This window comes from Vipera ursinii, assembly GCF_947247035.1.
Source record: "Vipera ursinii genome assembly, chromosome: 4".
NCBI lineage: Eukaryota > Metazoa > Chordata > Lepidosauria > Squamata > Viperidae > Vipera > Vipera ursinii.
Genome location: NC_139514.1, coordinates 30,644,819 through 30,663,319, shown reverse-complemented (window position 1 = coordinate 30,663,319; position 18,501 = coordinate 30,644,819). Strand labels below are relative to the sequence as shown.

The 18,501-nt window shown below is 36.1% G+C and overlaps 1 protein-coding gene across 6 annotated transcripts in view; it reads right to left on the bottom strand.

The window, feature by feature from the left end:
* The window catches only part of NME7 (NME/NM23 family member 7), a 111,157-nt gene that overhangs the window by 57,623 nt on the left and 35,033 nt on the right, over positions 1-18,501 (bottom strand). For 4 of the 6 annotated variants that reach the window (XR_014492550.1, XR_014492551.1, XM_083362848.1 and 1 more), the window contains 7 exons: positions 17,504-17,614; positions 17,071-17,121; positions 14,333-14,540; positions 11,069-11,174; positions 5,614-5,678; positions 3,385-3,453; positions 1,268-1,369 (listed from right to left, as the gene is read on the bottom strand). Coding sequence is in view for 4 of the 6 variants with exons in the window: in XM_083362848.1 (XP_083218974.1) it covers positions 1,268-1,369; positions 3,385-3,453; positions 5,614-5,678; positions 11,069-11,174; positions 14,333-14,540; positions 17,071-17,121; positions 17,504-17,614 (712 nt within the window). In the remaining 2 variants the exon portion in view is untranslated. The remainder of the gene's footprint in view (positions 1-1,267; positions 1,370-3,384; positions 3,454-5,613; positions 5,679-11,068; positions 11,175-14,332; positions 14,541-17,070; positions 17,122-17,503; positions 17,615-18,501) is intronic. The other 2 variants (XM_083362849.1, XM_083362851.1) reach the window with 2 other exon arrangements.

Genomic DNA, 18,501 nt, shown 5'->3' with positions numbered 1-18,501 from the left:
TTAATGATGCTGGGCTGGAGTAGAGTCTCTCCTAAGTGCATTGAAAGTGCATACAAATAGCAAATCATACATAAAATATGCCTTCTGCTTAATGTTTGTTTCCTATGCCTACAACTAATTCTTTGAAACTTTTAAAAACTACAAGAAAATATCAATTAGAATCTCCCTACTGAAACAACTAAATAAAATAATTCAGCTGTAAATGCAGCAGTCACTGGATTTTTTTCATAGATATTCACAAAAGTTGTACATACATTTTTGTACATAAATCAGAAGTTCTTGTAGCCTGTGCATGCCTGATTATTTGTTAAGATTGGTAAGGAAAAGCCTAAAAACAATGTCTCATAATCTTGTTATACAATTCAACTTGCTACATCAAAAGTATGTCAATTCCCAGGAGAATGACCAAGTTTTTTAAAAAGTTATAAGTCATAATTGCAAAGCTCGAATTTTGGCTAGAAAAGTAACACTATGATACTTAATACTAACACTTGTTTGAAACGCAAATGTGCAAAATATCTTGTGGTGCAAGTGGCTATTTTGTTTTGCATCTGAATAACTATTTATTTTCTTAATAGAAGTAATTTGGGTAAGAACATTGAGAATCTTGGTTGTGGTAGTGATGGTGGCAGGGAGGCAAAGGAAAAGCCTTGGGACAACAGGGAGATATATTGTCTATTCAGTAGTGGTGAAAACTCAATACAGAGATAAAAGGAAGATTAGTGAGATGGACAAAACCATGAATCATGCCATGCTAGGAATGGATGATAAGAGGAGTGAAGAGAAAGGGTGAAACATGCTAACCATATTCTATTTGCCTCTTAAAATTCCTGTGCAATCCCTCCAAATGTTGTTTTGTCCAACATTCTGGATTTCAACCAAGACATTCTGGATTTTATTTCTTTTAAAGTACAACGCTATTCCTCAACTTACAGAAAGCATTTTGTCTGGATTCAAAATATAATATATTTAATGTTGTTATACTCCTAATATGTACATATGTAATTTGGCAAATTTGATCCTAGCCCTTTAATAGATTGGAAAGGAAAGGAAAATACACAAGTATCTTTATTATGCCAGTATATATTTTTTACACAGGAAATTTTGACCCAAGAAGAGAGAGTGAACAGTTCTGTACAAAACTACAAGCTAAGCAAAAATGGATCTCTTCTCCAAGCTGCTTTAAATGTGAAAGTCAAGGGATATACATTCACAGATCTCACTCATCAGTCTTATTTTGTTATAAGTTGCTCAATAAGTTACTTACAGGATCAGAAGGGCCACAATAGTCTCTGAACACTTTTTCAGGATCTACCTGCCGAATCTCTAGAGCTATACAAGGTCCTGAATAGAGTTCTACAACCATCTCCTGTAACCAGAAAAAAAAAACCAACAGATGTTTACATTGTTCTGAAGGCACATTATTGAAAATTTTATGGCCCCATTACTAAATTGACTATTTTACAAAAATCCAAATAATCAAAAAGCAGGGATGCAGAAACAAGCAAACAAATCCTCTAGGACTAGACTTGGGTTTTTATCCTAGATTATTTTGGGATAAACATTAACCAAAAGCAAAGTACCTGCCCAATATCTGAGGATTTATTTTTATAAACATGTGTGATGTGATAAGAGTGATCTCTTCTAGCTTGTTTTGCATTTTGAAAAGCTCAACACACTACAAGCTGCACATTTTTTCATACTACAGAAAGCATTAATAAATCACTGATATTTTACCAAGAAAACCACACAGTTGGAAATATAAATAATTGATGATATAATAACCCATTAGAAAGGATGGCACTAAACACACTGCTGAAGAAAAGTTGAGGATCTTTTGGAGCAGGGGTGTCAAACTGCTGGCCCATGGCCCATAGCAAAACTGCTCCTATCCCATTGCCGGCAATAGCAAAAAAAGTCACAATATGTGACAACACGTCACATTATGTTGCGAGTTTGACACCCCTGTTTTAGAGTACTAATTGTGTTTATATTGTTGCCAGTTTAAGCCTACAGGATCTCTAATTGCACCTAAAGCTTTGGGAAAGCTAACACAACAAAACATGAAAATGAATGACTAAACATCGGTATCTTAGGATCAGCAAATTGAGATAGACTGGAATTGAATAGTTTCAGTCAAAAGTTTACACTGTTTACTATCAGGACATAAAAAATGGTCTTGTTTTCATAGTTAAAAAAACAATAGCAAGAACAATACTTGGTTACAAAGCTATCAATCACCAGATATAATCAATTAGACATAATTGTCAAGTGTATTCAAGTTTATGCTCCAACTATATATACAGAAAAGGAAATGGATGAGTCTTATGATCAAGTTCCATTTGAAATTGACAGAAAATGCAAAGCATGGTGTGCTGCTTGTGACAGGAGTCTAGAATGTCAAGGTTGGAAATACTGCGGAAAATATAGTTAGACATTATGGCCTCGAAAATCGAAGTGAAATTAGACTAGCTCCTTTCCTGTTTTCCTTTAGAAGGATTCTGGAAACTGAGTTTTGTCTTAGAGTAGTTACACTTTGAAATGATACTATCTATTGAGTTTGTTGGTTCTTAATAGGAAAAAAAATTCAATTTGTTATATTTAATTATTGACTCATCATTTTTTATTAAATTTACCATTGGTATTTAAACTGGATGTTTTAAATGTCATGTGTATTTTGTAAACAGGTGAGAACCATAGTGAGGCATGACAGAATAAAAATAGAATGGGTACATAACTATCCAACTATTGTAGAACAAAATGTGTAAAGTGGCATTTCAGCAAATATTACGAAGTGTGGCATTTCTGCAAATACTGCAAATGTAGCATATTAACAAAATTTGCCTTTGAGAATTCTTCCCCAATTGCAAAGATGACATATTATTAAACTGAAGAAAGATCTGGAGACAGAAGGTATGCCAAGCATCCCTCCTCAATGGGGAAAAAGTATGCACAAATTAATTTGCTAGTTTGTAGATTTGATCCATTTTTAAAGTGAGGCAGAAAAATGCAAGGAGGATTTCTAAAGGTAGCAAGGAATTTGAATTTTTGGAAATCTGTCTTAATTTTAAAAATTAAGAATTTTGATATGATGTTCAAAGACAACCTAATGTTACTTAATGGGGATGCTTTTTAGCCTGGAAAACCATTACCCAAAAGTGCACACAATTTATGTATATCACACTGTGGATTCAAAATTAAAAATTATGTGCATCGTTTATCTTTCCAATAAATTGTTAATGGTTTATTTTACAGCAAATATTAAAATAATCCATAACTATGAGTAGTAATTCTTAGCATTACCATACAAAAAGGATGGTCCCTTAAGGTAATATCTAAACTGCATCAAAAATGGGGAAAATAGATGTTATAATATTTACTTACAGAATATTCAGCAACAACACCTTTGTAGACTGCATAGAATTCCTCTGCATTTGCTCGGTCCATATAGAACTATGTATAAAATAGAAAGGAATAGTCTAATTCTTGAGCTTCTGTGGAGCAGAATTGTGGAGCTAGTATTGTCTTAAAAGTACTTAAAAACTACCTAACAATTATAGCTGCCCTTTTTCTGTACAAGAAACATGACAAGAATTGTGTGGTTTCTCAATCATGTAGAGGCTATTTATTGTTTGGCAAATAAGCTGTTAAACAACATGCATGTGCACACTACTCATCAAACCACATGGTACAAAGTCAAGCACACACAAAATTACATTATTCAAAATAGTAATAATAAATTTAGGTATCACAAAAGTCTGGGCTTACAATTTGTAAGTAACCTTGCTTTAGAGCAGGGGATGCTGGCTGAGGACTTCTGGCAGTGGAAGTCCACAAGTCACAAAAGGGCCGGGTTTGAAGACCCCTGCTTTAGAGTCAGTGGGGGCTACTGGAGGAGGCACCTTTTGCTGGTGACAACAGACAGACTTTCCTTTCCCAGCCTTATAGTTGTCAACCTGCTCCCCGAGTACAAACACACCAGGTGCAAACCCCGAGCTTCCTGCACATAAAGAAACACCTTCCTCAACAAAAGTCTTAATTAACTTCACTCTATCTCCAAAAAAACGTTTTTGCCAATTTTCAGGCTGCACAAAACTCATGATTGTTGTTCACTATATATATTATTCAATTATTTATACTAATTAAAATTTAAGTAAGTTCGCAATACAGCAACGGAAGGAAAGAATGGGGTAGGGAAAAGAAAGGAGGAATGCTGTTTGTATAATGCTTTTATTTCCTTTTACTTTATTAAAGAATTATTTCAACGTTGACAATTTTAAGTGCTTGTACAATATTATTGCAACTGACTAGTGAGTTTTAATTGTAATATCTAAGGATGTATTTGCAGAGTCGGACTAATGTAATGTTTCAGATATTATGCTAGAACTTAGGAGATGAGTTCCAGCACTACCACACTTGAACTCGCAGTCTAGAAACTAGTCTTTGTTCTAAATCAGGAATGCAGCTGTCCTGAATGGATCCAGAAAATCAGTTAAAAATGTCTGAAATTGATCAGCAACCACCAAATGTTCAAGCATTTTCTCCCGAGAAAGTGGGGTAAACTACTAATTCCAATTAACATCTTATTAATAAGGTTACTTCAGAACCAATCTGATCATTGCTTCTTTAAAAAGCTAACCATAATTAATTAGGGTTGGCTATGAGTCCTTTTCCTTGTTCTCTTCTGGAGGAGGAGTAGCCAGATGCTTCTCAATTTACATTATTTATATCAAGGCTTTATTGATTTGTGTTCAGCAAATTCAATGGGGATAATTCCCACCCTTAAAAGTTGTTTCCATAGTGCTGTTGGAAAAATATAATGATCTAGCATATGGGAGGTAGGTCAGCATTTGCAAGAAAGCAGTTCTGACTGTGAAATGTTTTATTTTATTTTATTTTTATTTTAATCCCATTTATATCCTGCCCTTCTCCGAAGACTCAGGGCGGCTTACAATTTAAGCACAAACGGGTGTCAAGCTCGCCACGTCATGTGATATGTTGGGACGTTTTTTGCATTGCCGGAGCTCCATATGATGCAACCGGCCCATGGACCAGCAGTTTGACACCCCTGTTTTATCAGCATCAGCAGCAACAGCAACAAATGCTTTATTCTACCTAAATTAACTGCTGCAATGAACAAACACAGGATTTTTATGTGAAAAAAACTGTGAGCTCAGTTTAGTTCTGCAAGTTTCCTGATTCAGAATATGGACAGAGACAACCTGATTCAGTTTTAAGTCATTTTCATCTTTCTTTGGCTGACAATCTGAGAATTATAAGAAAAAAACAAAATAAATTCAGCAACTTTGAAGTCTATCTATTTTTTGCTTAACTGAACTGAAAAGGCTGATTTCCTTTGTTTAGCAAGATAATGCTCTGAAAACCTCATACAAGACACCACTTACAACAAAGCTGAAGGAAGCAGCGACATTTCTGGCTGCAGCTGTTTCAGCTGAGAAAGAATCACTGAAAGCTGAGGCAGACATGTTCCCAAGTGCAATGGACTAAGGTGTGTGGCTCTATAGTAGAAACAGGAGTGGCAAATGTGAAATTTTCTCTCCCCCTCCTACTTCCACAAGAATTAAATAAAAAGAAAATAAGAAAATTAGTTACCATCTGCAAGGCTGAGATTTCAAATCCTCCATCAAGAATTGCTTTTATAATCTTTCCAGCTAGACCTGTATTAAAACAAAAAGGAAAGGAATGGTCAGATACCTAAGTGTATTTTAAATATTAAATGCTTGAGAGTTAGGATATTCTTATCATATAATAATTCTTTTTAAAAAATCCAGAATATATTTGGACTAATATATATGCATCTGACACCTGTACAGAGATAAATATAACACCTACTCAAACTTTTGAGCTGAGACACTCAGCTGGGAAGGATTTTTCTCTGCTTAAGGCAAAACAAAAATATATGTAATTTCCAGAAAATAGGAAGACCATGATTTACACTTAAGTGTAAGATATTTAGCTCTTAGGGGAGAAAATCAGATTTCAAAATCACATGGTAACCTGTGGATATCTCGTAGTTAATAATACTAATTGGATAGTCTGTATTTGATAGGTCCTAGATGGCATACAATAACACAAACATGCTTGGGATAAAACTTGTTTTGGTTGCAGTTGTGGCATAGTAGCCACAGTGTATTAAACCTGACAAGTATTGTCTGTTACCTGGGAATGACACATGTAAAATTGATGATACTACACAGTCTCTCTTTACTATCCTTTCCTTCTGTCCCAGAGTCAGGTGGGACTCCTATTATCCTAATCTTGCTGCCACCATGATGTGCCCTTAACAGCATCCAGAATAGGCCCATGCATTGCCGCTGCCCCTACAGCTGTGAAATGCTATTGGCTTCTCCTGGCTAAAACTTTAACTTCTCCAAACATTGTCTCCAACAATCATTGATATGCTATGGTTGTACAAGCCAGGCACGATGTCCTGCTAGTCCCCCCATCCCCCCCAAAAGGTCTCTTGGCCTATCGCCCATTATGTAAAGGCAAAGAGTTCATTTCTCTGAACAAAATGGTTGCACTAATCTGTGTTGTTGAGAAGCTGCTACTGCATACATGTTCTTGGGTACAGTGTGTTAGAGAGACCTGTTAAGCTGTGGGGGCTTTTAGTACATCCACATAATTTTTCTAAAATTATTCATTGTGTCAGCTGTTTAACCTATCAACCACTAAATGGCAGAAAAGTATTAAGAGGTTTGAACCTTTTGACAGCCATCTAAGGTAGTAGTAATCAAGATCTGTGCCAAGATACAGCCACTGGGTATGTGTTTGAGAAAGGGTTAGGGTTAGGGTTAGAAGGGTCATCCTGTTTCTCCAGAAAATGACCTGGATAATATATTTCTATTAGATTTACAAAAGAGGTTTGTTAAAGACTCAAAAAGAGGCTTGTTGAAGCCTTGAAGAAGCCTATGCAATGGGACAAGAAAAATTGGACAGAGATAAAATCTTATGATATTTGAATGAATTAAAGATTAAGATTTTCAGAGATAAAAGGAATATAAAGTTGGTTTATTTGATCAAAGTTAAAATAAGACATGTTTTTATGAAATTTTGGCAACATTTTTGCTGACACCAGGATTGAAAAGCTGATATCTTATGGATTTGTTTAAGATAAGGGATAGATTATGGTAAAAAGACACAGCAGTTTGTAGCCTTATCGGGGTGAAGACTACCAAATTTATTTATACTTGTGTTGAAGACTGAAATCTTTTCCTTATATATAACTTTTCTTTTACTGTTCTTTATTTTACTCTTACATTTTTTTTGTCTTTTTACTCTATCGTAAAGAGGAAGATGTTCTGGAGGACAGGTACCAAAGCAGAAAAGGCTCTCCTCCTGGGTCCTGTCAGATGATACTACTTAATAGATGTGACCCATAAAAAGGTTCTTCTGCAGTCCAGATTAGCATACAGCGTCTTAAACTAAAATCAAAATAAAATTGACAACCACTGCAGTTCTGGGAGCAGAGGTTGTGTGCTAGTTTTGGAGTGCCCACAACTGTCTGCTCCACAGCACTTTGCATTAGTTGCAGCTTCTGGATGCTCTTCAAAAGCAACCATATTTAGAGTACATTACAGTAATTCATTGGGGAGGTGATCAAGACATGAGTGACTGAGAGCAGAGCCTCTTGATCCAGGAACTGGAGCAAATTCACCAACAGAAATTGTAAAAAAGGGCCCCCTAATCACAAATGTTATCTGCTCTTTGAACAGGAGATATGAGTCCAGAAAGACACCCAAGTTGAGAACAGGGTCTGTTTCAGGTAGTGCTACCCCATCCAGCATTAGATTCCCAGAAGCTGAGGGCCCAAAGAGCCAAAACCACTCAATTTTGGCAAGGTGGATGCTGATCCCCATCCAAACCCAGACACTGAGATGTGACATCTGTAACAAAGTGTGAGAATAACCTTGAGGAAGGAGAGGAACAGCAACAGCCAAGGCAATAGTCAAATAAAAGAAATCTCAGCATAGCTGGAATGGAATTTGAGAAAGTACCTCAGCCTGGACCTCTCAAAACTTCTCTTTAGGAAGGGGAGGGGAGAGGCACATTCAAAGTTGCAAGATACTGTTACTGTTCTATTATTTATTACCCTACAATAAGAAGTTTACTATTCATGACTTTGATGTTCACGTTTTGTCCATTTCAAAGGTCTGAAAACATCAACAGCAACAGAATGTGTCAGGAAGAGGATCAAAACAACTAAAATTATTTGAGAAAAGATATTCTAGGACATCCTGAGAGACTGCACTATAAGAAATCAGGGAGTCCTAATTTGAGTCAATGAAAAGTCATTCAAATGTGAAGCTGTTAATCTCTTAATAAAAAACAAAACAAAAACATGTAACAAATTATATCAAGCTCAGTGTTACTGACTACATTCAAAGGTAACCATGTAACACAGATTTCCAAAAAGGGATCTGAGGTGATTCTGTAAATTATACTTTAAGTCAGTCAGCTTAACATCTGTTCTGAGCAAATTTGTAAAATTGGTAATATAATAAAAAGTAACTAGGTACATAGGTACAAGCTGTTCTGAAGAAAAATCAGCATTGATTTCATAAAGATAAATCCTGCTTCATGAAGCTTAACAAAGTTCTTTCAGAGTGTCAATAGGCACATGGATGAGGACTTCTCATCAAAAGCTGTTTAGTATAGTAGTCATGGGATAAGAGAATTGCTAATGGCTTAAATAGAAACACAAACAAATGACTACAAATCAAGTTTCTTTTTAGAGGGAAAAAGTAGGAAAGGATCTATGTTGAGATTAGTAATTTTTAAATGAATCAAACAATCTTGATGTAAGCAATGAGCTGGCCAAGTATGAGGATGATATAAAACACATAACCTTAGTTAGGATGGTAAAAACCAAAAATCATTGAAGAACTTTAGAAAAATCTCTTTCAGTTACATGAATAGGCAATTTATTTTTTTCCCCTTGCAAACTAGAGAGATTGTTTAAACAAACTATTTTTTTTTTCCTGAGTGGCTTTTCTCGACTGCACAGCATCTCCCTAATAAGCGCTAAGAAAAACAAACTAAGAAGCTACAGTCCATGACTTTAAGCAAATTAATTATCTTATGCGCAGCTTGTGCTGCTGCTAGTAACCAACAAAATCCCTGCCTTGACACTAACAAGTTAATAGCTCACAGTTTTTGCCTCCAGAGCTCTTGTGGCTGGCTGTCGTGAGCACTCTAGGCAAACAGCTGGAGGCAACAGCATTCCTGTCAATCTGAATTCCCAATTGTGTGCTTGGGTACACTTTTGCATTCTTTTCTTTTTCACAATATGTACACACAAACATCAATTTCCTTCCATTTAATTATCTCAGTGCCAGAATAAACATTTTTAGAGGTGGGGGAATGGGGCAAAGAGCTATAAGATCTGCCCAGAGAATCAGGATTCTGGCCAGATCTGTTTGGGCCATTTAATTAATAAACTCTCAAGAGATAATTGCTATCATGGTGTCTCCTTTGGGGTTCTTCTTTTTTGATATCCATCCTGGAAATTCTCAATTAAGTGTTGATGCATAACAGGGGCTCCCGGTAGATAGGTTTAATACTGTCAGCTCAGGGTATGGTAACACCTCTTGGATGTTTGAAGCTGTTTAGCTCAGAAAAACAGAAATATCAGGAATATGAACATGGGTTATAAAAGTTATGCATTGCATGGAGAAAGTGGCCTAATCAAAGCAGATCAAAAGAAACATTTTGTCTTTCCTATCAATACAATATTATACAGATAATCTTTGATTTTTGACAATTGTGCTCAAAGTTTCTGTTGCTAAGTGAGATAGTTAAGTGAATTTTGCCCCATTTTACAAGCTTTCTTGCTGCAGTTAAGTTAATCACTGCAGCTGTTAAATTGGTGACACAATTGTTAAGTGAATCCGGCTTCCCCATTGCTTTTCAGAAGGTCGCAAAAAGTGATCACATGACCCCCCAGGACACTGCAACCATTATAAATTTGAGCCAGTGGTCAAGAATCTGAATTTTAGTAATGTGACCATGAGGATGCTACAACAGTCATACGAAAAAATGGTGCTAAGTCACTTTTTTCAGTGTATATATGGGTCTGGCATGGTCACATGATATTTTGCTTAATGACAGTGGCACTCAGCAACAGAGATATAGGTCCCAATTATGATCAGTAAGAGGACTAACTGTACCATAGTTTTGAAACTGGCAGAAGGAAAGAACAAGCTTAAGTCAAATTAAGTCAAATCTTTTGAAAAAGAGTAGTAGAAAATAGCAGTTTTCTGTAATCTGGATATCCTTCAGATATACTTTCTTCAATTTCCCCAGAATATTCCAGCCAGCAGATCATTAATAATAATTCTAAAATACACACCTTTGAAAGATGCCCAGGCTGGGAAAAGCTATTAATATTAAAGCTACAGAGGGTTAAATGTATTTTCTTATAATGCAATGAACTAATTTTATTTGCAAAAAACAATTAGTTCCAAAATAAAAAAGGATTTTAAACTATCAAACATAGTTTACAAACCCCATTAATAGCTTTTTCTCATTTGAAAGACTCCACTGCTATATACTGATATATTATGGGAAGAAACAACTATCATACTATATTCTAAACATTATGATTTTATTCTGAGGACCTGCTAGAAGCAGCAAAACATGAAGGTCAAAGTGGTTTTGCAGGCATTCTCCTGACAGTATCTCTGCAGAACCTGTTAACCCAAATAATTATTTATGTGGTTTATGTACTTTAATTGCATACAGAGAGCATCTCCATCTGATTCTGCAAGCAGGTCAGCTGGAAATCATCTGAGCCTAACTGATAAACAAACTGCTGGTAGGAAAGACTTGTCAAAAAAGTAAAAAAGAAAAAAAAGATGAGCAGCAACAGGAAAACAGGTCTTTATCTCTGCAACTGTAAGTATTGACATTAACAAAAAGGAACAGCATTGCTTGTTAGAACCAGGCTGAGACAGCTACCATTGTGGAAATAATTTACATGTCTACTAACTAGACAAAATGAGGACCAACAAGTTTTTTTATTGACTCTGCAAGGAATTTAACTAACCTTCTTTAATTGCATGAGGTTTAATAACACAGCAAGTACAATGTGTGTACTTTGCAGTGCCTGCGGGTCCACGGCCTCCATTGGAAGGAAAGAATAATTCCAGTTCCTGGAAATAATAAGAATTAAATACATACATTTAATGGGGGTCCAAGCACTGAGATTGTAATAGTCAGATTCATTGGTTTTCATTCATTTCCATTCCTTATTTATTAACATATTTTTGAAAGCGCCCCATCATTCAGCACAGACAATAGACTTCCAAACACAGACTAAGATCCAAAACAATGTCAATTTTCAAAAAAAAAATCCCCAAGTACAGGTAATCCTTGACTTATTACCATTTTTAGTGACCTTTCAAAGTTATGAAGGCATTGAAAAAATGGCCTACCAACATTTTTTACACTTCTGACCTTTGCAGCATCCCTGTGGTCATGTGATCAAAATTCAGACATTTGGCAACTGGCATGTATTTATGAAGGTTGCAGTGTCGACCTTCTTGACAAGCAAAGTCAATGGGGATGCCAGATTCACCGAACTGTATTAGTAACTTAACAACTGCAGTGATTCACTTAACAGTTGTGGCAAGAGAGGTCGTAAAATGAGGCAACATTCATTTAACAACTCTTTTGGTTGAATTGGAAATTTCAGGCTTATTTGTGGTCGTAAGTCAAGGACTACTTATAATGCCAAGAAAAAGATACAATAAACCTTTCACAGAAAAAAAAAACTCTTGAGAAATTTAAGGCAAATTTCAGTACTGCATTACCAAGAATAGGCAAGGAGAAAACCATGAAAGCTATCCTATGTCACCATAACACATTCATTGAGCTATGACCACCAGATGAGTTCATTATTTTGTCATATTACCAGTAAATATTTCACAATAAACTATATAACACTTGATTTCTTACTAGCTGCTCATATTGGAAACAGAGAACTTTCCAACCTGAATGCCACAGGACTGCCGACTGTGTTGAATGAGTTTTAGCCTATAGGAGTGAATCAGGTGGGCCAGAAGAAATAAAAGAACAGTAAGCTATTGCAGGTGACTTAACTGCCTGAAAAGATGAAAAAGCCTCAAACCCAAGACAATAAAAACATAACAATTCAAATCCCAAAGCAAGCTGAGTACATTTATGGGAGAATGTGTGTTTTTCAACCAGACGGAAAACAAAAAGAACTAATGATTTAATGAAAAAAGAAAAATACAGGCAGAATCAGGTGATCCAACAACATAGAGAGATTAGGGGGAAAAAGGAACAAAAAACAACCAAATTACAAAAATAAGCTTGAAAACCACAGTCCTACTTCCTATTTATCTGTTACAGCACAGATATTCTTTTGTTTGTTTTCTTGTCTGCCCACTCCTAGAAAACAGAGGGCCTTTTTACCGGGCTAGCTGCTCACTGGGGAAGGAAAGGTCACCATCAACAACAGCAGAGGTTCTCTTTGTGATGAAGTGAGATCCTTCTCCTACGTTTTTTATTTTTCTCAAAAAAATGCAGACTAGATTGGGGGCTAGAACTTTTCTCCAAGAGCTACAGAAAATCTTAGGACTATGATTTCAAAAATCCAATCAGCAGAAATCATCTGCCTGAAAATCATGGAACTGTATGAACTGCTAGATTGGACAGTATGTACTTATTTTGAATCTATTCTCTCCGACTTGCAATTTTAATATCTATTCAGAGATCAATCTCCAGTTCTTTCTCGCAAAGTTTGTCTTCACAAACAACCAAGTAATTGCTCTTCTACTTTACCAACATGGCTTCTGCAAGCTACATATACTTTTCTCCATTAGTAGCCTGTTTTTTCATGAGCAGGACACTGAGGTAAAATCTCAGGCTAGCAAGGGCACCTGTGACTAGATCACCTGTTATTTCTCCCAGATATGACACTACTTGGATTCAGTCTTGGCAGATGTTTTCACTTATCTGAAATGGGAAGAACAATGCTTGTTGCCTTACAGTACACTGATCCTGAGTTGCTAAGTAATCTCAATATAAATATTTCCCTTTCTCCAAGCAACACAAAACAAGGAGAAAGCTAAAGAAGATAAGAAAATTGGAAGGAGGAAATCAGTAGCAAACCGAAAGACATTTCAAGTGCCAAGGACTGACCCTGCTTTTTTGGCATCCTAATTTATAATCTCTTACATTTTAACATTTTTCAGTGGCATGAGCATGTGGTACACCATTTTAGAGTTGTATAGAATTCAACAGTGTATAAATTAATGGATTCTTTTAACTCTTCATAACTCATACATAATATTACATTAAAATACTTTTCAGGATACACAGCAGGGACAAAGAAGGGTGTAATTAAAACACTGCCAGCAGCACTATTCTTAGCTCCTCTAATCAACATCAAGAAACATATTTCCATGGAAAGGAAAGCAGGCATCGAAAAGTAAAATGCAAATATATTGTCCAATCTGTTTTCTTATAGCTTGGCAAGATTCACATGAAGGTTTGCCCTCAGATGAGCCTCCAATTAATCTGTTTACATTTATTTAATCCATCACAATAAATAGTTAGGACACTAAAAAAAAAATTCAATGCGGCTATGTATCATCATTTATAGTTTCAACTCTAACAAGATGAAAATTAAAATGATGTATATATTATATATCTTATTTTATTCTGTAAGATTTACTATTTCATTTATTTAGAGTATTATCATGCAATTACTCCTTTAACAGCTCGGGGCAATATTTGACTGAAATCATACTACCATTATTCAAAGTGACAACAAAATGGGGGAGGCTTTAGTGGAAAAAAAATGGGATGAAGTCATATAAACATAGTTAGTTACACAGTACAGTAGTTTTCCTGGACAAACTCTTCCTGAATCAGGAAGAGGAATGGACTAGAGAATTCTCTGATTCATTGAAGCAATCTTCATAACAAATCACTAACACTAAACGTTTGTGTTAGTGATAAAATATGCCTTAGGATCTGCTACAGATCTTATTTGTATTTCCTCATTTGATCAAAAGTAAGATGAAAGCCATGGAATTAGGAGGCTGGTCAATAATAAGATGAAAGCCATGGAATTAGGAAGCTGGTCAATAAAGAACTACTGGTCAAAAATAGTAACTTAAACAGGATTCAGAAAGAAAGAGGAAGGAGTGTTCATTTTACATATATGCATCAGTGGAAAAGATTTAATTGAGAGGTATGAAAATAGAAATAATTCTTATATGCTAAGAGAAACTAAGTCGTGTACAGAATGGCTTAGCAAATGTATATTTGAGAAACTTACACTAGCAGCAGAGGCAAAGGAATCAGGGCCATGAGCCACATTTCTTATGCTGTCACTTCCAAAACGTGCTCTAATGCTGTTTGGAGCATCGGTTCGGGCTACAACTGAATTTGCGGGTCCTAATAATTGTTTCCATCTGCCTATGGCATCATCTCCCAAAATCTCCATGGCAACAACAGGGTCACTTGTAATAAACTCAAGAAGCTCACTGAAAGCAGAAAAGAGAATAGTCAGGATACCTGGGAAACCAAATGTTTCAACAGGATTCTTCCATCCTAAACAAAATAATACCAAGAAAGTTGGGTTCACAGTACAAATATTAAGCTACTATAGTAAAAACAGTAAGTTGCAGAAAAATCTGACTGGAAAAAATATTTTCATATTTTTGAAACAATACTTTGTTTATTCTGTTTATTCTGTTATCTTTTGCAACATCAGAAACTATTTTAATATTTTAAGAAAAGCAGAACTGAAAAGAGATAACAGATTTGCTGACTACTCAGGAACTCTGATCTTATGTTTAATTGCAGATTAAGCAGAACATAAATCCTAAACTTTTGGCTCCTTAGGAATTGGCAGCCTAGAAGCCAAATGAAGCTTGCCAAGTCTATCAAGCCAGGCATCTCTCTCTGTAGAACTCTATCTGTTATTTATATACATATATGGGCAATCATGTTCAATCGCAAACATGCATGTCAAGAAAACAAAGTACTGGTCACAGTGTGTATATAAAGCATCACAAAATAAATTTAGCACATTAATACTGCTCCCAGAAACAGCAAGCACCTAATTAAGTGGATAGTCAGGAATAGTATAAATCACTGAATTTCCTAACATTACTCTTATATAGGTAGTCCTCGACTTGCAAACACAATTGAGCCCAGAATTGAAGTCGTATGTTATTGCAGTCATTAAGTGAGATGCCCACATGACCACCTCACTCAATGACCACAATTCCATCATTCCCAGTTGCAGCTGTTAGGCGATCACCTGGATTATTAGGTGAAGTTTCAGTAAGGATCATTCTCCCTCCCATTCACGTTCTTTTGGCTCTGCACGGTGGTACTGCCAGTGGTGACCCCAATTGCCCCTCCTGCCCAGTTGACCTTCACCACCTTGAGCCATTCTTCAAGCTGGCTTCCCTTTTCCTCTACAAGTGAGCTTCCCCTACCTTCTTCAAGCAGGCATCCCTTTCCTTCTGCAAGCTGGCACCTCATTGGAAACTTCCTGGTCTTCTCCAAATCTCATGAAAATTAGACGTGTGGTTTGAAGAACAGCAGAAGCCTTGTTCTCGGGTTGCTTCAAAAGCTTCATTTCCCCAAATCACATGTGTACCATTTCTTTTGCACATTGTGAGGGCTTTCACATTAAAAGGGACATTGGTTTGAAGAAAGGATCAAGGTGGTGAAGATCAGCTGGTGTAGGGACAATTGTAGTGGCTGCTGATGAATGCCACTGTGCAAGCAGCCAAAATGGGGGCGGGGGAGGGATATACAAGGGGAGCTGTGGCATCCCCAGGGTTGTAAGGGCATGTGTGCTGTAAAGCACTTGACTTTTTATCATGTGACCATGGCCGCAACTTCAGGCAGGGGTTGTAACTACTTTCATTTGGAGCTGTTGTAATTACAACTGGTTTCTGAACATATGGTTGTAAGTTGAGGACTACCTATAATACAGTAATGTGCACATTTGACTCCCATGTTCTACCCAATATATTTTAAACCAAAGAACTTGCTACTGTGTCCTGGAACACGGAGAGGCAGCTTGGGAAGTTGCAAGATTACCTTGCTTATTCCCAGTCTCCTGGAAAGGAGAAACTGATTTAACTTTATATTTTGCAGTGATTAGAACAAGAACACCCCTTTTTTGATGCACCACAGTAACACTTTTTTGGCAGCAACCATCAAGAAAATTGCTGTAAACAAAGTATTGTCCTTCAATTTTCAGTCTGTCTATGCTGACTAACAATAGCTATTTCCTGATTTACTGGATATTTCATAGACTGAATCACTGAATCTTCTGTGACACTCTGCAGTCCACACTATACTAATACTAATACTATACTACTGTAGTATAATGTCAATTTGCTTAATGGTAAGAAAATAAAAAAGGATCAAGACCATTTTGAAACAAAAACACACTGCAAAGCACCTAAGTATGTAATACCACAATAAAATGTAGAATTTTATTAATGTATTAAGGTAGGACCATGTATACTCTTGTAAGAAAATTCCAAAGATGAGAAAACAATGAAAGAGTATTTTAATGTTATTAGAATATATTTAGTTTATTAGAATAAAAGTATCAGAGCAGATTGCAGGGCCTAGCTGGTACTAAAAAAATCTAAATAAGGCCCGATCTGATTAGCACTTGGCTGTAAGACCACAGGGATTTTTTAATGCTGAAATCAAAAATACATTTTAGAAGGTAGCAATAGAAAATAACTTATTTTTTTATCAAGAAAACAACATGGATGTTTCAATGAAATCATCAGGATTTGAGTCTGACTTGACTACAAACCTGACAGAATGAAAATCAATAACTATCCAATTCTGTACAAGGAAAACAGTATAAAATTAAGAGAAGTCTAGTTTTTCTATGCTTATCAAATACTATTTACATTATATTTGTATAGATAACTCAAAGGACATCGATAGAAAGCAACATGGTAAGAGTTTTTATTTCATGGAATGTAACATACAAGTTAAACCACTCAGTGTACCAAAACATATACTCACTTGTAGTAAGGCTTAGCTTGATGGTTTGCGTGTAAATCCATTGCTTCTTCCCTATAAAAGATATTTTTAAGAATATTTTTAATATTCTTAATTAATGGATTCTTCTATCTTTAATTAATGTGTACACAATATTTGTAGCATTTTCTTAATAACAGCAAGCAAGATTCATTCATTCATTCATGTAATATCACATTATAACAGGTAGTATTTATCTTTATTTCTTCCATTCTTGGTCTACTGCATGGTTCAAGATGGAAATGCTAAATATGGTTTCACAGTCATATTTTAATGATATCAAGAGACAACATATATTGGCAACATCTATGCATTCTAGGGTAGTTTTACAAAAGACTGTACTTCACGAATCAGTAAAAATTTAAAATGTAAATTATATTTCCATTTTTTGAAAAATGAGCAATGATTAAAATCTCACCTTGTAAGTTTCACCATTTTAGCCTTTGTTATTGTAAAACCAGAATTAATAATCATATCAATAACTTCTCCAAGTCTGAGTGCTACATCTGGTTTTAATAATGCCAAGGTTCTATAACAAATTTAAATGACAAATTTTAAAAAATAGCTTATGCATCAACATTTACCAAGACAGGAAAACATAATCATGTCAATCATCATGATGTGATCATTCCTAGTGCCCAGATAAATAATGGAAATATTTGGTCCAAACATTTCAGTAATGCAAATGAGTTTTGAAAAAAGTTTATTTATTTATTTATTTTTGGGACTTATATGCCGCCCTATCTCCCGAAGGACTCTCCTGAGATAGGGCGGCTAACAACAATAAAAGACAATAATACAAATGTTAAAAAAAATTAAATTAAAGACCCAATGATAAAATATTAAAAACATTTTTAAAAATCCCTATTGTCAGTCTAGGTCAGCCTGATGGAAAAGAAATGTTTTAAGGCCGCGACGAAAGGACCAGAGGTCCGGGGCCATCCGGAGCTCAAGGGGAAGTTTATTTATTTATTTATTTATTTATTTAATTTATATACCGTGGGCAGGGCAGGCGCTCCCACAGAGAAGGCCCTCCCCTTGGGGGTCGCCAGCCGACATTGTCTAGCCGACAACACCCTGAGGAGGCCCTCCCTGTGTGAGCGCACCGGGTGATGGGAAGTCGTTCCTGGCAGCAGATGGTCCTGCAAATATCCCGGGCCTAAGCCATGTAGGGCTTTATAGGTAAGAACCAGCACCTTAAATCTCATCTGGAGGGCAACTGGTAACCAATGCAGCTCACGCAGGAGGGGTGTAATATGGGAGTATCGGGATGCTCCCATCACAACCCGCGCGGCTGCATTCTGCACCAGCTGGAGCCTCCGGGTGCTCTTCAAGGGCAGCCCCATGTAGAGAGCATTGCAGTAATCTATACGGGAGGTAATGAGTGCATGAGTGAAGTTACACAGGAACAAATAG